The sequence below is a fragment of the Phalacrocorax carbo genome, chromosome 16 (assembly GCF_963921805.1).
Source record: "Phalacrocorax carbo chromosome 16, bPhaCar2.1, whole genome shotgun sequence".
In the NCBI taxonomy this organism is placed as follows: Eukaryota; Metazoa; Chordata; class Aves; order Suliformes; family Phalacrocoracidae; genus Phalacrocorax; species Phalacrocorax carbo.
This window is the reverse complement of record NC_087528.1, coordinates 8,225,077-8,246,713: the sequence shown is the minus strand read 5'-3', so window position 1 is coordinate 8,246,713 and position 21,637 is coordinate 8,225,077. Positions and strand designations below refer to the sequence as shown.

Genomic DNA, 21,637 nt, shown 5'->3' with positions numbered 1-21,637 from the left:
CTGGGGAGGAATTGCTGCCAGAGCTGCTTCTGCCCCCAGCCCGTCCAGTGCCGCAGGCTTGGCCACCGTGTGCCCCGTGATGATGCTTTGAGGGGACATCAACGCGTGGGAGAGGACGTGGGCGCCCGATGCACCCTCCAAAGGCTGTGCTGGGGATGGGTGCCAGCAGTGCCAACGGGTGAGGGGCTGTTTCCAGCAGGCTGCCATGTGCTGATCATTCAGGTGCAGCCTCTCGTTAACGAGACCGGGTGATTGCGCCGCACGGGCGCAGCTCACCGCGCCAATGCTGGGGCCACACTCGCAAGCTGCTGGGTGGCAGGAAGAGACGCTCTCGGGACACCCCAATCCACAGGCCAGGAGCTGCCTTTATGAAGCCCTGCCCGGGGTTCACCTTGCAGCAGGGGGGCTGTGCCGACCCCGGGGATGGGATGGCGGTGACAGCGACAGCTCCACCCCACGCCTTGCCGCGCCCGCCCGCACCGCTCTCCCGCCGCCTCTCCCACCCGAAACGCAGAGCCGCGGGCGGCCCGCCCCCGCCGCGCTCCTATTGGTGACGGCCCCGGTGGTGGGCGGGGCGGTGGCGGCGACACGTGTGCCGGTACCCGGAAGTGGCGGCGGGGAGTGCCGGGCGGTGAGCGGGGCTGGGGGGTCCCGGGCGGGGCTGGGGGGCTCCGGGCCCGGTCTGTCGGCTGCAGGGCCTGGGGCTGCAGGGTGCCGGCTCGAAGGCTGGGGTACGGGGTAGGGGGGGCGGGGGGCCAGTGAGGTATTGCGGTTCCCCCGCGGGGGTTGGGGGTGCGGGCTGTAGGAGGAGAGGGTCGGGGTCTCCATCTCCCCGGGGTCGGGCAGCCGGGAGAGGGGGGTCTGACCCGGGCAGGCGGGGCGGGTGGGGGGTGGTGGTGTCTGACTCGGGGGCCCCCGCAGTGTTTGGCAGCAGTCCTGGGGCAAGGCTGGGTGTCCAGCAGGGCGTTTGAGGAGACAGAAGGCAATAACGTGTGTATTTCTAATATATTTGTATATAGATGTTTAAATACCTGTTTATTTGATATATTTATATATATATTATGTGCATTTTGATACATTTATATATCTATATTTATGCACGTGCACGCATTTTCCAAGCAGTGCACGGAGCACGGCTTGCTCAGAGGACCCTCCCCCGGTCCTCGGCAGCCCCTCGGCTGCAGCCCCGAACCACGCTCTGCTGCCCCATCCCGGGACTTGTTCCCCCTTTTGTTCAGGCCCAGGGCACCTCGAGCCGGCTGCTGCGAGGGCGTTTGCCTTCGGCGTGAGTGAAGTGGGTTTTTTGGCATGAATAAGTGCCACCAAGAAGTGGGACGTGATGCACGTGCCTGGGGACCGCCCGGGGACGCGGGACGAAGCGGGACGAAGCGTCCCCTCGCTCGGTGAGGTCTGAGCGCCGCTTCTATGCGTTTCTCCGGAGCGGCTCTGCCCTGGTGCGGGCCTCGGGGGCTGAGCCCAAAATCAGCACAGGGCTGTGCACTGGATGGGATGTGGTGCATCCCATCCCTCCTGGGTCCCTCCTGTTTCTCTGAGCTTGGATTAAATTGCAAAGCCTTCTGTAAGGGGAAGAGAGAAGCTTAGAGGGGTGGTGCAGGAAGGATGGTTAAGCTTTCTCTGTCCCCTTTGGGGTGGAGGGGTTTGGGGGATGCTCCCCTGTTAACTGGGGAGGATTTTTGGAGTTTTTCTATATCTTTAAACACCAGGCGCTTCTCCTGACACACGTCATCTCTTCTAGGTCAGCATGATCCCAGGGCATGGGCCAGTGATCCAGTCGGTGCTGGGAACCTTCCTCACCTGGGGGCTGACGGCAGCTGGCTCGGCGCTGGTGTTCGTGTTTTCCAGCGGGCAGGTGGGTGCTGGGGTCGTCTCCTCTGTCCCCAGGAGGCGAGCGGGGTCCGGGATGGAGGGCTGCACTGTGCTTCTGGGTGGATTTGGCTGCCTGGTCCCAGGCGTGAGGGACTTGACATTGGCCCTGGGAGGTCCTGGGGCAGGAGGAAAAAAAATTCCAGCTCATTTCTCTCCTGTGTGTCAACATAGAAGAGGAAAAGGAAATAAAATTCCTGACCCCAGGCTGTGGTATGTGCTGGAGTGCAGCTCATGGCGTTCGGGAGATGGGACAGAGCCGCAGGCAGGGCTCTGTGTTTGGAACAGCAAGTTCTCCTCCCGTAGCCTGGTTTCTCTGGTGCAGGATTCGGGTCAGCCCGTGCTCAGAAAAGCAAAGTGCTGATCATTAAGTCATCTTGTATTCCAAAATTAGAGGCCCCCCTTTGCTGTTGTGTTCAAAATTGCCAGATGAATTTATTATTTATGCCTCTCTCTTGTGATGATTTATTCAGGACTCTGTTGCAAAGTGAGATTCCCTTTGCAGTAGCACATTGGCTTTCTTCTTGGGGGAGGGAGATGTGCTAAAGAAGAAAACCTGCACTGGGAGTTAAGTGGGCAGGATACGTGCTGGGTTATTGGAAGACAAATGGCTTTGTTTATAGCAGCCTGTTATTAGAGGAATCAAAATGTTCAAGGAAAGGGAAGTGCAGGGCAGCGTGCACAGATGGGCAGGAGCATTTCTGGTTTACCTTTCTGTACCCTCAGAACGTTTTGAAGTGGGTGCTGGATGGGCCGAGCCCAGCCCGGGCAGCCTCAGTGGGCTGAGGGAGCCAGGATGCACTGTAGGCTCTTGGTGATGGTGGGGTGCCATCACCCCAGGATGGTGGGTCCTCTGCGTGAGGAGCATGGCTCTTGCCTCAAAGCACAGAAACCACCTGGGTTGCAGAGGTGGGGAGAGGAAAGTTATCTCAGTGTGGCAGCAGTGCAGCTGGCTTCCCCCCTTTGCGCAGTTTGTGGCGTGGTTGCACTCTGCTGCTTCTGCCAGGAGTAAATGGTGTGTTTTGGGTTTTTTTTTAGAGGCGGATCCTAGATGGGAGCTTAGGCTTCGCCGCAGGGGTAAGTACAGCATCCTTCTACTCATCATCTCTGCCTGGGTTCTCCTGCGAACACCTCTGAAGCCCTGCCACGCTTCGTTTGGTTGCCTGCTCATGTTAGTGTTTCGTGGATAACTGCCTGAGGTGCAGGTGGGACAGGGAAGAGCTTGGTGCAGCGCTGGTTGCATCTTGTCATGTCTCGGTGCTTCTTTGGTGAGGGTGGAGGTGGCATGAGGAGGGTGCTGCCCACGCTGGATTTGGCTTTCTTGAGTTAAATTCTCCCCGTTTCCTTGGGCTTCTGAATCATTCTTCCCGGGGTACTGGTGCAATGAAGATGGGCAGGAGAACCCTTGTCCTGGAGGCTAGTGTGCACAGCTTGCTTCGTGCTTCTCGCTCTCCTAGAGTCATAGAATGCCCTGAGCTGGAAGGGACCCGCAAGGATCATCAAGTCCATCTCCTGTCCCTGCACAGGACAACCCCAAGTTCACACCATGTCTCTGAGGGCCTTGTCCAAGCGCTTCTGGAATATCACCAGGCTGGTGCCGTGATGCCTCCCTGGGGAGCCTGTTCCAGGGCTCCACCACCCTCTGGGGGATGAGCCTTTTCCTAATATCCAACCTAAACCTCCCCTAGCACATTTCCCTGCCATTCCTGTGGTGCAGGGGGGCTCTAAGCCCTTGGGAGAAGGAGGTATAAAGACAGTGAAGCCCTACATCAAGGGTGCACGCTGAATGTGGGGCTTATTGCATCTTTCTTGAAGGAAGACGTGAAACTGTGTGGCTTGAGGTTGTGCTGGGGCTTGTGAATGTGGACCTTTTCCCACTGCCCTGCTACTGGGGTGACGGGGAGCAGGTGGAGGCTCATTCAGACTCATTAAGTCACACTTGTTTTCCTTCAGATGCTGAAGTGTGCCTGAAAGCCTCGGGGGTGTGCCCTGGGTGGAAGGTGCATCATCCTGGGGCATGTGGCCAGTGCGCTGGGGTGCAGGGCTCTGCCAGGTCCTGCTCCCTGTGTCCCAGATCTGTAGCTGGCACCTGGAGCGTGGGTGATGCTGCCAGGTTTCAGAGTGAACCACAACCCCGGCAGCACGGGCGGTCTGTCCTGCAGCGTGCAGCAATGCCGTTTGCGCTGAGGCTGTGCGTGGAGTGGGGCTCCTTTCTTCCTGTGTGACCCAGACCCTGCAACACCACTGGTAAAAGTGAAATTTGGCTGGAAATAGCAGGTGGTCTGCTGTTCCCAAAGCCGGAAGCAAACCCAGCAGCACTGAGCAAGAGCCTGCCATGGTGGGTGATGTGAAACGCTACAAAGCTCGGTTTACTCCCTAGCAAGCTTTCCTGAAACGTGCCCGTGACCCGCTAATGATGTGAATAATCCAACTCATCTGTTGTAGCGGATTCTCGGGCCATCATTTATAAATGAATCACTTGCATTAGGAATTGCCTGTTCTGAAACTTTCCTCTGTGGTTTGGTTTCTGAGCTGTTTTTCTCTGGAAGACACACCCTTGTCCCTGCAAGCCAAGTTGGAGCCACTTCTGTGGTGTCAGGGAGATGCTGCTGGGGACAGCCCAGCCCACGCTGTCCCCTCGCTGGGGCATCGCTGTCTCCCGAAGCAGCAGGTGTGACTGTCCCTCAGTGGGGAGGTACCAGGGCACGGTGGGGTGCTTGCCCCAGCTGAGGGCTGGCGTGGGTGCTGCCCTGGCATGGCATGACGCCGTCCTTGCCGTGGCCACCGCGTCACCCTGGCAGGAGCACTGAGTCATCCCTGCGTGGCAGAGCTGTGGCTTGGCTGGTGAAGCAGAAGTCCTACAAACACTTGCTTTCCCCCCAGCTTCTTTCAGTTTGCTTTGCTCAGAGCAGAAAAGGGGAATTTTTTTCTGGGGTTGCTGCAGTGTCGGGAGGGGGATGTCAGCAAGGAAGCCCGTGGTGGCAGGTCCTGCTGGCAGAAGGTGCTGCCATATAAACCTCCCACAGCCTGCGATTTGTGAAGGTTTCTGGGTCGCATTTTTGGGCCTGAACTGCTGAAGCTGGCACAGGTTGGGGTGAGCTGTCTGTCACCCAGGGCCACTGCAGCCCTGCCCTGACGCCACGTGGCCAGGACCAGTTCTTTCAGAGGAAGACGTCACAGATCCACAGGTCGTTGTGCCACTGTTCCTTCTAGGGCCGCTGAGCTTGCTGGGAGCAGGTCCTTGCTCGATGGACGAGTCTCTGGGTGGCAGTGATGTGGCAGAAGTACCAGAGGTCGGAACTTTTACTTTCCCTTTGCTCGGTTTGCTCCAGATGTGCCGGTGGCTCTCTGCCTTGTGTCTGACAAGGGGCCGGTGTATCCCCCTGTGAGGGCTGTGCTCGACCCCACACCTTGATGCTTCCCCTTTGCAGCTGCCCAGGGCTGAGGAGGGGGCTGCTGCATGTTACCCCCAGGCCACAGGATCCCCCTGAGTTTTTAGCAGAATTTTTCTTTTCCCAGCTGGGCAGTGTTGTAATTGTGTGATGGGCTGTGTGTCTATCTCATCCTTACCCAGAAGGATTTAATGATGTGAGAAGTGTTTTCCTCCCTCTGCAGACAGGGAAAGCACTAGTGATGTGTGTGCTTGGTGGCTTTGCAAAGAGTCCATGGAGAAGCTGGAGGAGAAACCACCTCCTGACCTGGCCCTTCAGGATGGGTGGAGGTGGGGTGTGGTGCTGGAGGTAAGCAGGCTGCAAGCCTGAGGCTGGCTGTGTCCGAGGGGGGAGCGATGGAGAGGGAACCCAGGTGGGCTGTGAAATCCTCCTGTCTGGCTGGGACAAGGGGCCGTTCCTGCCTCATCCAGGCTTTGTGCTGCAAAATCAATGTTGGGGGAACTTCAAGAGGAGCACGGGCCCTCTGTGTTTTAGCAGGCTGGCTTTGCACAGGGGAAGGAGGAGGATGTGGAACAGCCCGTTTTGAAAGCTATTTGTACTGTTTTCTCTCTCTTCAGAAAACAGTGTTGCTCTGATTGTGGACTACTTCCCTTGCTCTAAGGGGTGTCTGTTTAAAACACTGTCTTTGATGTAGATCTCTTGCAGATATGGACGAGCTGTTTCTCTGAGCACTGGGATAAAGAGAGGCAGAACTTCCTCTATATCTCAGCTCTGAAATCTGGGCTACTGGGTTTAATTAAACTTCCTTCATGCTCTGACAGGCCAGCAAACTTCCTCTTCCTGTGCTGTTCGAGGCAGGTAGTTGCTTCAAATCTTGCCGTTTTGGTGCTTAGCTCAGGATCCCTGATAGTTGTCTGCATTCCAGGGGGCATACACGGTGCTCTCTGAGACCAGGATCACTGGAAAACAGGCTGTAATGGATGGTTCTCTCTCCTATTGGTAATGATTTGCTTGCTTGTCTCCTGTGAGCTTGTAAAGCAAAACAAAACAAGGATTAACTAAAAACTACTCTACCACTGCTAAACCAGGAGGAGGATGTGGGACAGGGATGTTCAGGCAACCTTGATAAGGACGGTCTGGGATGCAGAGTATTAGTTTTGGATCCAGAAAGCTGTGGCTCGGCGCTGTGGCTCGGCACTGCGTCACTGCAGGTGTGCCATCTGATCGGGGGAGCTGGTGTAAGCTTGGACACATGGTCAAATAGCTGCACACTGGGAGAACCACCCGTTTGCGCTGCGAGCATCCCCACTGCAAAGCAAAATCCCCTTTTGGCACAGCTCAAGCTGACCGTGTCTGGTGGCACAAGTGTTGTCTTGGGTGAAGGGAACCCGTGCGGCTGGTTGCTGCAGAGCATAGGAACGCGGCTTCTTCCAGCCTGGTACCTCCACGTGGGTGTCGGAGCATTTAGTTTCTCTATGCCTCGGTTCCCTTTCTGGAGGTCATGTATAATAGAGGGTTTTGTATGTGAAAGCCTCTGTGTTTCCATGGAGACAAAGCTTTGCTTGCTTGGGCATCCGATGAGGAATTCTGGCTTTTCTCTTAAATATTGATAAGCTTAAATAAGACTTTTTTTAGATCTTCTCTGTTATCTTGATGTTATCCTGCAGGTTCTGTGCTCTCAGGCATCATAAACGCTACATAAACACTTGCAGTCCTCCTTCCCTGCAGCCTTGCATGCCTCTTACTGGGTCACAGTTTGATTTCTTCTTCTGTCCCAGGTGAAGCAGAAAATCGTAAAGACACACTCTTTAAACTGCACCAGGCACATCTGGTATAGAATATTCCCTTTCAGTGCTGCTTAAAACAGCATCAGTAATTTACACAGGTCTACTGAGGCCAGTTCTTGTTGTTGGAGCCTTAATGAAGTCAAGCTAAAAAGTTTGGCGGGGAAAGCAGTCTTCCAGTCTCTCACCTTCCACTTTTCTTTCCTGTCCTGCCAAGGGATCTCATTCTCTTGTAAGCGGCTTGGGTTTTCTGATCTGCGCGCTGTTGATGTGGCTGTTTCCCTTGAAGCTGCTGTTCTCATCTCGATGATCCCGTAGGAGTGTGATGAGACATTGCTGCTTGCAGCGGACGAGATGAGAGGGCTTTAATTTTAACGCAGTGGTGCGATACCAGACTCGGATGTGCAGGGACTCTCCCCCTTGCCCTGGGGTCCAGCTGGGCCAGCTGTGGCTGGGGACAAAGATCATTTACCTGTTTATTCTGTAGTTGTAGGAAAAAAAAAATCTCTTGTGTGGCTCTGAAGCTGCATGGGCTAAGCTGGGGCAGTGCTGGCCCTGCAGTCTCGGTGGGGAGGAGTGTTGGCACTGCAGCATTTGGGAGAGCCTGGATCGAGCACCTCCATCGAGTCCCTGCCTGGAAGGAGATGGTGGTGCCGAGGGGTCAGCGATGGAGACCTGTCAAGCCCTGGGAGTGGTGTTGGGGCACCATGTAGTTACAAATCCTGCTGTCTGGCACGTTTTGGGGGTTTCCCACCAGCGTGAGGACGCACACCTGGGTTCAGTCATTTTCTGTGATGCAAAGCAGTCATGTTTTGAGCCTGGGTTTTGTCTCCAGTTATGCTGATGTATCCCAGGAAAGGGTTTGTGTTCCCCGCAACGCAGGGATGCTTTAGATCTGCAGCTGCCTTCTGCGTGCTTTCTCCTCCCCCATCAACCACAGCTTGTTTTCCCAAGAGCTGGTGGATTTACGGCGTTCTTGCATCTTGGCTCTGGAGCCCGAAGTCGTCTTGCAAAAATGTCCAAATCCAGTTTGGCAGGAGGTGCGTGTCCTGGTGCCAGTGAGCCGGCACGCTGTGGGTCCCTGCTCCTTGTCTTGGCTGGGCTGAGCAGAGCGGGCTGCTGCGGGGGGAAGGCTTTGTGTAGAAAATCATACCCTTTGCTGAAGAGGCTTCATGTTTTATTGATCTGAGGAGAGCCCAGGCAGGCGTTTTCTCTTTTATTCCTGCCTTTGACGCCAGCGTGCCTGGTGGCGTTGGTGGGGTTGGGTTCCTGTCCCTGGCTAGACAATTACAAAGACTTGGAATAGAATGCAATTTCTGTTACTTAAATCAGGTTGCTGGCAGAAATCCTCATCCTTTTATTAGTTCATGAGCATCATCTGATAAGGGATGCTGCTGAACCAGAGGGGTGAGTGGCAGCTCTGACACTGAACCGGGTGGGCAGGCGCTAGCACCCTTGAGCAGGACCGTGGCGGCTCCCAGGCAAGTGCGTGTCCCTAAACCCATGCCTGAGCTCCAAGGTGGGCAGAGGGGAGGCACGGGGACATTTCACTGCTGCTGGCTGCTGCAGGGCAATGACTTCCATCTCCCCCACCTAGTGGGGTCAAGGGATTTCTCTGCATAAAAGGGTGTAGGAATAAATCACTTCTTCCCAAGCAAGTGAAGGTGGTCGGGGCAGCCCAGCAGTTTGCTCCTTCAGCTGGTGAGGCTGGGGTGGCTTAAAGCTCTGTCATCATCTTCCCCCGGAGCCTGTGTGCAGCGAAGCCAGTGGGAGCTCCGCTGCTGACTTCAGTGGTGACGGGATCTGGAGGCTGAGCAGTGTCAGGCCTCTGTTTTCCATGGGGAAATGATATCTTAACATAAGATGACAATATAATTCTGCAAAGCCTTTCCCTGTTGCTTATATTTCCATGTTGGGGTGTGGTTGTTTTTTAAAGGAGGTGGCATTTGAAATATGAAGTTTGACAGCCGTGGTTAAGGCTGACATGACAGCCTGCTTTCTTCTTACTCATAGCGAGCTGAGATTTACACAATCCCGCAGGGACTGGTGTCTACAGCAATAGGCATCTCGTTCCTTCGTTAAAAGCGATTTAAAATGTAATAGTTCATTACGCACTTCTCTTCCGCGGGCGAGTACTCGTGCCATGAGAGCAGGCTGAGCGGTGTCTGTTCTGAGCATCTTGAGGTGGGTTGCTGGACGGGTCACCTTCCCTCGCAGCATCCCTCCTGCTCCTGTCTCTGGGCTCGCTTTGCTCCTTCCCACTGGATCCTGTCCCTGCACCCTTTTCTCTGTTGAAAGCTCCCCTTTGATGTGCTTCCCTGATCACAGGCAGGGCTGGGAGAGAGCTTGGAGCATTGCCTTGTCCACCCTGAGGCAATGCAGACCCTGTCCACCCATGGCAAGGCAGTGGGTGCCGCTGCTTCTCTGCCCTTGTTGGTATAGAGCAGTTCCTAAACCCTAATGCAGATCTCAATGTGATTTTTAAGCCCATCTGTGCTTGTCTCGCTGACTTCCTTCCTCCCAGCGTGTGATGGGACTGGTCCCCAGAGCTGGTCACAGCTGAGCTCCCGTGAAGCTGAATGGCTGCAGGGAGAAAAACTGGGGCCAAGGCTGCTGCTGAGGGCATTGTGCTGAGCTGATGGCTTTTTAATTAACCCAGCCCAGTATGTTGGGCAGCAGAGGAGAGGAAGAGATAAGGTGATAAAATGCATGTTAATATTACGTTCTTTAGTACAAGCTTGTGAAACCAGTGCCTTGCTTGGCTTTCTGTTCTCTATGATGGATAACACCTTGAGCAACCAGCTCTGAGCAGGGCTGGACTGGAGATCCCCACGAGTTCCAAATTATGTTTTTCTACGGTCTTTTGGGTAGCTGTTCCTTCTCCCTCCCTGCTAAGCAGCAAGCAAGAAAAAACCAACCCCACTCTGCTACTTGAAAGGTTGATTTTCCTGGTGCAAAATGTGTGGGTGAAACACCCCAGTAGGACTTTGGCAGCACTGGTCTGTGCTGGGAGCTGGCACGTTGCTGTTCAGGATGGGAACTTCTTTTCTCCTCCTGGCCTGGGCGCTCTGGTTCGGACACTGGGACAGGAGCAGCCCAAGTGTTGGTCTACACAGAAGCAGAGGAGTGACAAAGCCCTCGTGCTGTGGTTGCCTTGGTCTGGGGTAGCAAGGTGGGGACCTTGGCAGCTAAACCACAGCGGGCTTAAATCTGCATAGCAAAGTCTTGGTGTGCCCTCAGCTAGCTTGGAGATGGCTCTTTGGCTCCAGGTGTTATCCAATATTTATTATTTTCCTGTATGAGACCAAGGCTGTGTTTCCTTCCTCCCCTGCCAGCTCTGCAGAGAAGCCCAGAGCTGGGTGTAGGATGGATGTGGTTCACCCCCGCTTTGGCAGAAATGCGGTGGCTGGTGGGGTCATGGACCTGCTTCTGCTGCTGCAAAACACCCGAGGGGAGGGTGGTTTTCCTGCTGCCGTTCCCATTTGAAGGACTGTTGTGGCTGTGCTAATCCCACAGAAAATCATCCTAATGAGCTCGTGTCGTTTGTTTGCTGCCTTGGACTTTTGAGCCAAGAGAACCACTCTTGGTGAAAATGGGGAAAACCCACACTTCTCCGTCCTTCAGTGATTTGTTCTGTCGGGAAGTGGGTTTTGATGGCTCTGCTGGGTTGCAGCCACCACGCAGCTCGTGGGGCCGGGCGTAGCGATTCCCGTGGCTGGAGGGTGGGCTGCCGGCAGAGGTGCCAGCGGCGCTGCCGCGTGGCAGCCACTGTCAGATCCTTGCAGCATCGGTGCCTACGTGGTTCTCACCGCTCCGATTCTGTCTCCCAGGTCATGCTGGCCGCTTCCTACTGGTCCCTCCTGGCCCCAGCTATCGACATGGCCGAGGAGTCCGGCGGCTTCGGAGCCTTCGCTTTCTTCCCAGTGGCCGTGGGCTTTACCCTGGGAGCAGCTTTTGTGTACTTCGCCGACCTGCTCATGCCGGCACTGGTAAGTAGGCATTCCTGGGCTGGGGGGTTCTGCTCTTCCTTTGTCTCTGCTGTGACAGAAGCTGGATACAGATTGGTTTCTATCACACGTTTAATGAAACCATGTTTTCTCTGAGACCCGGGTGGCTCTGCCAGTGCCGAATGCACCTTTAGGCTGTCTCCACTCTTTTTTTAACTCCCTTTTTTTTTTTCTCACCCTTCTCCTTTGTTCTTTTCACTGGCAACACTTTGCAAACAGTTCAGGTGTAACCTTCTGTTTCAGCCCCGGGGTTTAATTTGCAGAGCTGCCAACCCTCTAAGCATTTCAAAATTGAATGAACCATCCTACCGTCTAAGAGTATTATTAAATAAATAAATTGGAAACTGTGGGATTTTTACAGCTGAAGAAACAAGAATGGCTTAGTCGGTAAAGATATTTTCAAAAACTTCCAAAGAGCTTTTAAAATTTATTTATTTTAGTGGAAGCGGGGATTATCTGTGGTTGTGAGTAAGGAGTGTGAGGCTCTTCATTTCAAGAGTGGTACAGCCCATAACCCCAGTGTACAGGGAAGCCCACAGCACCTGCCTTCCCTGCTCCCTTGCCTTTTGAGCCTCTCATACAGGTACAGTCAAATGCATCCTCAGCTATGAAGAAAATGGCTTGATATTGTCGTGTGTTGCTTCCAGTGTAAATGGATGCATTACAGTAAAGAACAAATAAACGAAATGACAGTGGTGTCAGATGGCTGAAAGCCTGGCCCCCCTCTGTGCCCTCCCTGCCCATGCCCTGGCTCTTCTTGGGGCTCCCAAACCCTTTGCAGGATATGGTGGGGGCTGGGGGCTGCTCTCGGGCAGCTGGAGCCCTTGGAAGCCATTTGCCATCAATCCCTGCTTTTTTTATTTCTGGTCTCAGTATCCCGAGGTCTCTTGCCTGCGTTGGCCATCGCAGTGATTGCCCTTGTTTCAAGGTGCTGGATGGGCCTGGGTTGTATTTGATCAGCTGCCCGAAGCTGATGTTTCCCAACAGGGTAGACAAACAGTTGCACCACAAAACCCGCTTCTTCCTGATGGTCGGCATTCGTCTCTGCTGCGTTTTGAAATAGGAGCGCTTGGAGGGGGAAGAGCGTCAGGGGGGTGAAATTCTTGCGTTGCAAAGAGCAGCCAGCGTGTACGGCGGTGAGGGCGATGGCCTTGCAGGGAGCAGCGCAATATATATAAATCCCACAATTATATCTTGCTTTAAATCCAGTTCAAATACCAATGGCAGAGGAGCTGTTGCCTCCTCTGGCTCGACACAGCTGTTTGCGCTGTGTGGGAGAGCGTGTGCCACCACACGCTTGTCCCACTGGGTTCTGGTAGCTGGTGCATGTGCTGACACTGAGCTCGAAGAGGGTTTACACTCCATGGCTAATGCTGCTGCCTGCGTGTTTTGCTTCCTGCAAAAGCAGATGTCCCTGCACTGGAGTGTCTCCTCCAGCCGGAGAGTGGGCAGGAGGCACCTTTGTAGAGTCTGTGCAAATGCAAAACACTGCTTGTCCTTCCCCTGGATAACTCGGGGCTCCTGGGGCTGGTCAGGAGGATGGTGTGGAAGGAGCACAGGTGGAGGTTAAAGCTGAATGTGTTGAAATGAGAATCAGTGAGTGCCTGGTCAGTCCTGAGTGATCTTCAGGGCTGTGCTGGTGGCAGAATTTGGCTCGAGATGCATCTCCCTCCACCTGGAGCCTGGACTTCTCAGGAGCCAGTGCTGCTCAGACAAGGGTTAAGCCATTGCACTTTGCTTCCAACAAGTCTTGCTTCTTTCTAAATCTGTTGAAATCTCAGGGTTGGTCCCCCCCGCCCCCAGTCAGGTGAGGAAGGGATGCTGGTGAGACCGTGGGGCATGCTGTCCCTGGGAGGGCAGGACGAGGGATCCGTTTTTAGCAGACTGCTCTTTGCACAGAGAGCTTTCTCTGCCTGGCACTCCTCCATAATTGGTTTGCTGGATAGCAACAGGTAGTAAAAGCTTTTAATGACTCGTTATCACTCCAGCCCTGCTCCCCAGGGAGGGAGCAAGCCTTTGCTCCTGCCGCAGCCCACCGGGAGCTGGGCTGCTCTGGTGGTACCTGAGTGTTTGCTGGGACTGGTGGGAGAGTTAAACCTCCAAGACAAACCGGTTAATGATGCTGAACAGCTGTAGTCGTGAAGTTCCTTACAAAAGACAAATCTAATCTATTACATCTTTATCTTTTGCTGTTTCCCCATGTGAAGCCTTTAACGTGTGTGTTCATCCTTTAGCTGAGTTTATGGAGGCAGAGATGCTGGCCTGGGACTGCTTGGCTCAGCTGGTGGAGGACAGCAAGCCACAGCAGGGCATTTGGGAGCGCTTGGAGAGCGAGACCATTGCAGAAACAGACTTCAGGAGTTCTAAAAAAGGGGCTTTTCCTTATTTTGGCAACCGCCTCCTTGCATGTCATGCTCAGCCAAAGTGTGTCTCTGCCAGCTGCGCTGGGTTTGGTGGCTGGGGAGGTGGTAGCAGAGCTGGTTCTGCAGCAGGACGTTGCTATAGTTTCTGGAATATTGTAACCACTAACGAACGGCCTGTCTGTCTCTTCCCTCCCTGGCCCCAGTGATGCTGCAATAGGTTTCTCTCCTTCGCTCTCACTTATGACTACCTTTTAAATAACAACTTGGCTTTCAACTGATATTTGAGGAGGCTTCTGAGTGGAGGAGGGCAGCTGATGGGGAGTGTATGAGGTGCTGTTGCCTTCTCTAAAGGGGGTTGGGGCTGAGGGTCTTTGGTGCCAAGACCTGAAGCCTTTGAGGGAGATTTTACTTAAAAACACCACTCAGTGCAGCAGGTCCCTGGTCGCTGAGTAGCTACATTGGGTCTACTGTAATGAATAAGAATGCTGGAATTAAGTATTCTTATCCTTCAAATCTGTCTTGCAGCTCTGGTGGCTTGGCTGGGTTTTGTTCAGAATGTGATGTTTTGTTGGGTTTCTGTGATGGGTTTCTTGCTCTGGCCTCCCTTTTCCCAGAGGAATCATCCCACAAGAGTCCGGAGGACGCATCCAGCCCTGATGTCAGTTTTCAGACAGTCCCTAGCTGCTTTTGCCCCTGAATTTTCACATGCATGTGTGTTGCCTTTGTTTTCAAGCTGCCGGATCCCCAAGACCTCTCCCAGTGGGGCTGCAGGCTGTGGGAGTTCCCACAAGTGTTCCTGTGCCGCGCAGGTGGGCTTCGGGTGGGGTGCTGGGTCCGGTCACGGCAGAGTGCCCGTGTTGAAGCCGTGGCTTCCAGGAGCTCCCTTGCTCCTGCCTTTGTCAGATCCCTGCCCTTAAACGCTCCTTTGAAGAAGGGGGAGTTCACAGATGGGATGCTGGTGGGAATGGGGAGGTGGCATGGGCAGGGAAGAGGGGAAAGCAAGCTGGCCATAGTGGGACGTAATAAACCCCTTGTGGGCTGCATGTGAGCTCGGCCGTACCTGCCTGCCCACGTGTGTACGCGCTTCTCTTAACCACCTTATTCTTTCGGCTGCATGACGTCCTCTGGGCTCCGTGATCGTTATGCTAAATAGGATAATGAGGCTTAATCAGCTTCATCTCCTCTACCTCGAGGCTTCATTTTGCTCAGAAGCATCTGTCCGCATACAGAAAGCAGCTTGATGACTCCTGTCGTGGTGGGTGCGGGTCTGCAGCTGGAGCAGAGCTCGGTCCAGGACCTGGATGGGTGCTGTGGCTTGTGGGGGTCTGGGGCACCTCTGGGGTCCCCCTGGGAGAGCTGATGAGCGTGAAAGGTGGCTCTAGGGGAGGGAGAGGAGGGCAGATGTTTCACAAGAACCAGGAGTTAATATATAATCCAGGGAAAGAGCTGATGGGCCATTACTTAGTTATAACTAGAAGCCTGCCAATACTTCTTGTGTAAAAGATGATCGGGGATGGGAGGATGGGGAGCCAGGGCTGTAATTCTGTCCTGGAAATACCATCTCAATTAGATATTTTTCTTTTGTCAGCTCGGTACAGGGTTTGTATGTTGTTGTTGTTTTTTTTTTTTTTCCCTCAGTACAGAGTAAATCAATAAAGCCACATGTGACGGGCAGACCATTCCTTAGATTTAAAACAATTATTAACTAAAGTGCCTTTTAAAAGCCTTTTGCTTGAGTTGGTGTGTGCTCTGTGGGTGCCAGCGCTGGCCCCTCATGCTGCCAAAACACTTTCCCGGGGGTCCAGGGCTTGTGTTTCATACCAGTTCTGAAGTATTTTGGGCTGTGATTTGCAGCTGCATAATGGTTTTCAGGAGCAGGCTGAGAATCTTTACGTGGGTTGGATGAGAGTGGAGCGGGTACGTGTGTGTGTTTGTTCGTAGTAGGAGGCTGGTTCCCGTTAACCCTCTCAAAACATAATTGTGTTGTGCTCCTGCTCTCTTCTACTTTTGCAAATCGAGGCTTGCAAGCATTTTTGGAATACAGTCTGGGATTGGGCCTTTTGCACAGTGAATTTTGGGCTATTTTTGGTGAGCACCCTTGGGAAGGATTTGAGAACTTGATAAACAGATATCCAAGGGATACTCTCCTATTTAATAATGATGGTGTCTGTCATTTGGCGTAGCATGTGCCTCGAGGATGTGTATTTTGCTTGCTCAATCTGTGCAAGTCACGTATCGGGGGCAAGCTGAGAACAGAGCATGGATGGTGAAGCTGCAGGAGTGGGGGGAGAGACCATCATGCCCGCTCCAGGCATAGTTGCATGTTACTTAAAATTGCGATTTCTTTCTTGGGGCTAAACCACAGCTGGATTAGACCATGGGAAGCATCTTTTTTGTGGGTGGGGGGCACTAGGTAGTGATTCCTAGCACATACCTGGCGTACTGGGGTAACGAGGCAGGGCAGTTGGTAGTGCTGTGGGCGCAGTTTGAGGATGTTGGTGATGCTCCCGGCTCTGCGCTGGCAGCATACGTGCTTCCACCTGGCGAAGATGGAAAGCTCTCCATTCTGATCTGCACGGAGCTGAATTTGATGGGTTAATTATTTCATGAGGCAGTAAAAATGTGCTGGGTTTTGTCGCTGATCTTAATTTATAATCGGAATAAAGATTCCTCTTATGCAATTTGATAATTCCTCCGAGACATGCCCATCACGAGTTCCCATTCTTAACGTGCTTTTTTCCTGTTCATCTGTGACTCCTAGAAAGTTAATTAGCTGCACATCCTTATTGCCATAGTAGGTAGAGGCTTTTTTTTTTTTCAATTCGAGCGTTAACCGAGGGACGTACCTGTGGGGGGGAGCATGTGTATTTTCTGGCTTATTAAATTTTTGAGCACGGGAGTGAAACACTGTCCAGAGCACCTCAGGGATCCAGGTGCCGTGGTGTGGGTGGCATCTCGCTGAGCTCAGTCTGGCAGCTGCGTGTCTTGGGCCTCATAATCTTGGGAAAATGATCAGATAAAGGGGTTCCAGCGAGGTGGTTTTGGTGGTCTGGGGCATGCGAAGTGACTCTACCCCTTTTTTTTAATGTGCAGATTGTGTTCAGTCTCTCCTGGTCCGCACCCCCGGCAGCCCTGTCTGCTGGCTCCCGCTGCCTGCAAAGGCTCTGCATCTCGGCATCGCTGTCCCAGCGAGAGCTGAGCTGGCGTGGGGATGCCTGGGTGCAGAAAGCGGGGACAGGTACACGCGTGAATGCACGATTGCAAGGGCGTGTCTGCGCCGAGCTTGTGCTGCCCTGAGCTACGGGCTTAACCCACCGTAAAGCAGGGGCGATGCAGCCCCTCAGGAGCCAGACAGCCCCGCTGCCGTCGCTGTGCTTCCATACCCCTCGGCCAGACTGACGTTACACCGAGTCCAGAGTGAATTGGTACTTCGTGCGGGGGCTGCAGGAGACGAGCCTTTGCCTTGCAGGGCCATGAGGATGGACCAGAGGGACTTGGTTGACATGGGCTTGCGTGAGCTGCAGCTTGACTTGTGCATTCCTGGTTTGCTCTGATTTCCTTAGCTTAGGGGAAAATAAATAGCAGTCCTTCTATTTGTTTTTGTTTTGTGGTATTCTGGCCCTTTTCCACTGGCTCTGGAAGGAAGGAAGGATCCAGCTCTGAGGAAGGGAAACCTTTTTTGGGAACTTCATCAGGGAACGTAGCAAAGCCTTCCATTGGGAAAGGTCCTTCCGCTTCTAGCTCTAAATAAATAGGAATACCTGGGTATGAGTTTTATTAACTTATCAGATAAACCCAACTCTTCCCTGAGGCCAGCTGCAGGAGGTTGGGGATCCATGCGGGACGGATGCCCATGGAGGACCGGCTCCCCCATGTCCTGTCCCAGGCAGGTGGCAAGGACAGGATTTCAAACATGATCCCTGATGCTGACCACAAAGCCCACCCGTGGGATCCTCTGAAAGTCCCTTTTAGAGCCCCACTTCTCAAGGCTGGCACCCAGAAACCCCTAAAGGTTTAGTTAAAGTTTGTGGAAAGCCTGCCTGCTTCCCACCCCTTCCCTGGCTGTGTGCAGCGGTTTCAGTGATTGAAATCCAGTTGTTGCTGGATAGGGTGAAATTGTTGCCAAAACCCCACAAAGCTGTAATTATGCTAACTTTTAGAAAAGCATTTTGGTTTATTAATGGAGGTAAAGGGTTATTTACTTCCAGAGTATAATTTGTCAGCTGCTCTAAATTATAATTATCTCTCTTATTATGCATTAAACATTTCAAAAAAACCATTACTTTTGAAGCCCCAAAGCTAGAGCTAAAGAGCAAAGATGCTTTGAGTCCAAGTCAGGGTTAAATTCCCCTCCCAGCCTCATTAGGTTTATGGGGACAGTAGCTAACGGCAGATGAAATCCGGAGCAGTTTGAGGGCGCTTGCAGCAGCGTGGCTCCGTGGGCTTGCAGCAGGGCTGTGCGGGGAGGTGAAAAAAATCCCACTGTAAAAAATCAGGGACTGAGGAAACCTGGCTTAATTCTTTGTTCAGTGAGCTCCTGCACTGGGATATGTGTTTCTCTACCTTTCCCTCCTCCGTTATGTACCTGTGCCTGTGATAAAGCACCTCTTTCCCCGCTGGTTACCTCGAGCGGGTATTACTGACTGATAAGGCTGGTAATGTAACACGGGGCTTTTCTCTCCTCTGTGGCTCAGCCTTTGCTGATTGAATTTCAATTACTGTTTGGGGCCTGGCTCAGAATTGTAAACGAGGATAAACCTTCCAAAAGGAAGAGCACACTGGAATACCAGATCTCCCTCATACCTGCCAGGAGAGTCTGGCTGGCACCACGGGGGCGGGAATGCATCGCTGTGTCGGGGGGGTGGTTCTGATGGATCCTGAACACTGTCTGACCTTTTTACTGATCAAATTGGAGCATTCTTTTTGTTATTTTTTTTAGTTTTAGTCCTGGAGTAAGCAGAAAGCAGGCAGCAAGCTCCCGGGGAAGAGCAGGGTGTGGGTGCTAACCCACTGTGTGGGGACCGGAGGGGACGTGGGTGCCCCAGGGTTGCACCCGAGCTTCAGGTTGGATGCGCTCTGTTGGTGGGAGCCTCCTGACCCTAAAAGCTGGTGGGATGCTTGAGAAACTTCAAGCTCCCTTCCTTGCTGCAGGGGTGCTCTGCACCCTGCCTGTATCCAGGTGGGCTCAGGGAAGGGGGCAGGAATCCTCTGCCTTCCTTTCCTGCGACCCGCGGTGCCGGGTGGTGGTGAAGAGCCTGCTGCCCTGAGACGGCACTGCCTGTAAGCCTCATCCCATAGCATCCACGCTCTGACTCTGAGCGCTTGAACGAGGCCCCGTTTATCCGTGGGCAGGCGAGTGCTCCGGATGGTTCCTCGGCTGTTCTTTGATCTTCAAATCTGCCTTTGAATCGGCTCACAGCATAACCCCAAATTAATGCCTCCACTGTGAAGAGTAAACCTGCCATTAAAGTGACAGAGAAGCAGCGAGTGAGGTTGCAATTGGTTGGGAAAGGAAGGCTGCTTTCATGGAGATTATGGAAAATACATATGCACGGATCTATAACTGCAGCACAATGCCAACTTGCTCTCAGGGTAAACTCTGACTCACGCAGACTGTCTTGACACGCTGTCTGCTTTGAAGACGAGCTGTGAAGAGTTAGTTTTGTGCCTCTTGAGTGCGTGTGTCCCCAGGGAGGTCATCTCCCTCGGTGCGCACGGGTAAGTCACTGCCTTGCGATGCTGGGTGACCACCCTTAGCGCAAATGGCTCTGTGTGGTGCTGGCCGCACGCCGCCCCCCGGCTTGTAGGTGCCTTGGGTGGCTGCTGGTGAGTGGTGTAAAACAGACGTTTACTCTTAATCCGGTGGAATATTGTACTGTATGTACATTATTAATAGGTTGATGACCCCGCCGGAGAGGGGTGCACCCCTGGGGGAGAAAACGGCTTCTTTGTTCCATTCTGCTCAGCTTCGCTCAGGCTCCTCTGCCGGTGGTTTGGACCCTGTGGGTGTCTCTGTGTTTGCACCCACTCGATGCGCTGGGCACGCAGCCGTGGGGTGGTGTGTCCTCGGGGGGGATGCGTTTGGGCTGTGCTATGCTCAGGGTGTGAAAATCCTTGTGGTGTGTTTTCCTGTCTCCACCCATCATGCTCTAATTATCAACGAGGTGGTGAAAGCGATGTGACTTAAATCTGTTGTCCACAGGCTTCAGAGCTAATGCAAGCTGAAAAACTGACTGGATGAGTCCCCTCTTCGAGTTTCAAGCTGTTTTCAGGCTTGGGAAGGTGTTTGACTGTTGGTTTGCATTTTGTACGTGTTCCTTAAAGCCTGTCAAAACGTTATAGGTGGGATGTACTGAACGTATAAATAAATGCTATGAGGGCTGATTTCAGAGCTCAGTGTCTGGGCTTTAGGTTGTCTTGGTTGGAGTCCAGTGCCTGAAAGTCTTGAAAGCTTAGGACAAGCCTTGCCCATGGGGCTGGTTGGAGGGCAGCTGGCCCATTTGCTGCTAGCTCATTCTCCAGCTCAGAACTCAGCTTCGCCCTGTGGGGCAGTCCCAGATTTGCTGTCCTGGGCTTCCAAAAGAAGGGAAATTGCTGGTGGCAATCAGGAAATGCCTTATCCTTTATTATGCCTCTCTTCTGTAATGAATTAACAAATTAATTGCACTAGCTGAAGTGAACGAAGGGCCTCTCCTGTGGGTACATTGCGCTGTGCTTCAGGAAGGTGTTTTTGGCTCCCCTGGCTCTGCCACGGCTCCTACAGACGCGCAGAGGAGATGATGTTGCTCTTGGGCTTTGGTGCTATTTTGGTAGTTATGGGATGCGCAAGAAGCAGAGAGGAGAAAAAGCGCAGAAACCACGACCTTGAGAATGAGCTGGCTGCGGGCTGGGTCCCCGGAGGCTGCGCTGGCGTCCGCGGGGCTGCGATGCTCGGGGGGGATGCAGGGAGAAGGGGCTGCACCCCAGCAGTGCTGCTTCCCCATCCGTCGTCTGGGGACTGGTGCGTGTCCGCATTGCTAATTGCGGGTTTAAAGGAAGTTGTGTTTTAATATAATGCAATTAGCCAGCACTGGCATGGTGTGGCTCTTCATTTGAGGGGTGATGGATCGCTAGCTGAGCCCTGCTACATCATGTGAGCCCTCTGAGGAATCCTCGCTGTCCCCCTTCCAGGGCTCCTGACTTCCCACCCCGCAGCAGCCGCCCGCTTTGTTCACCCTTTCCCATTAATTCAATCTGCTCTGATAGCAAATCATTACCAAGGAATATATTGTGTAAAAATGAGCTGTTAATTGAAGTTTTGTTTGCTTTTTCTCTTACCCTCGCAAAAAGCCTTGCATAATAAAGGACTGTAAAAATACATGTTGCCACGCTACAAATATACAAGGTGGGAAGGGGGCAGGGAGAGAGAAAAGAGGCGAAGCTGTTCTCCATTAGATTTTAATAAGCATGTGGAGAAAAAGCTCTTGTTAATCCCATCTGAGGCTTAAAGGTTTATTGCTAACAATTAAAATCTCATATTGTAGTGCTGACTCGATGCCACAAACCTCTCTGCCGTGTCCTGCTGAGCAAGCCGCGGGCGTCAGGGTGGTGGTGATGTGTGGGGCAGTCCTTAGGAAAACGTCCCTTAGGATCTGGCTGCAAGCTTGGCTGTAACAGGCAAGTTGCCTCCCAGCAAACGACTGGAACTATATGTGCAGCCTAACTGGTTTTGCTGGGCATCACTTGTGTGCCCAGAAACTCTCTGGAGCAAGTGGTCCTTGAAAAATAAATTTACTGGTTGTGTTTTGAGGTTTCTCCAGGCTTCCTCGTGGACAGGTGATTGGTGGCATGAAACCTGTCTCCTGCTGTTGCAGAGGTGGGTTTTGTTTGTTTTACAAGTTATTTGGTTTTCTGCAAGGTTGTGTGGCAAAATCGGTGAAAACACCCCGTGCTTCTGTTTCTTTGTAAAGGCAAAGGTTACCAAAATGACCTCCTTTCTGCCTTGTAAAACATCCCTGTTGCAAAACCTCACGTTTTGTAACCAACCCCCTGGGTTTCCCAAGGAGCCTGGGAATTGCGTGTGTGTTCCCTCCTCCTGGGCACCGCTCGCCCTGACCCTGAGCCATAGGGGCCACCGCCTTCCCAGACCGGGTGCCAACAACATTCCTGCTGTGTTTTTCCTCCCTCCTGGAAAGACCAAAGCCCCAGACATGCCAATGGGAAAAATC

The 21,637-nt window shown here is 53.1% G+C and overlaps 1 protein-coding gene across 4 annotated transcripts in view; it reads left to right on the top strand.

The window, feature by feature from the left end:
- Nucleotides 1-574: 574 nt before the first annotated feature.
- Nucleotides 575-21,637, top strand: part of SLC39A11 (solute carrier family 39 member 11) — a 97,811-nt gene continuing 76,748 nt past the window's right edge. For 2 of the 4 annotated variants that reach the window (XM_064467472.1, XM_064467470.1), the window contains exons 1-4: nucleotides 575-631; nucleotides 1,757-1,870; nucleotides 2,923-2,961; nucleotides 10,891-11,049. In XM_064467472.1, coding sequence (XP_064323542.1) covers nucleotides 1,763-1,870; nucleotides 2,923-2,961; nucleotides 10,891-11,049 — 306 coding nt within the window. In that variant the 5' untranslated portion in view covers nucleotides 575-631; nucleotides 1,757-1,762. Of the gene's footprint in view, nucleotides 632-673; nucleotides 732-1,756; nucleotides 1,871-2,922; nucleotides 2,962-10,890; nucleotides 11,050-21,637 lie in introns of those variants that run through there. The other 2 variants (XM_064467473.1, XM_064467471.1) reach the window with 2 other exon arrangements.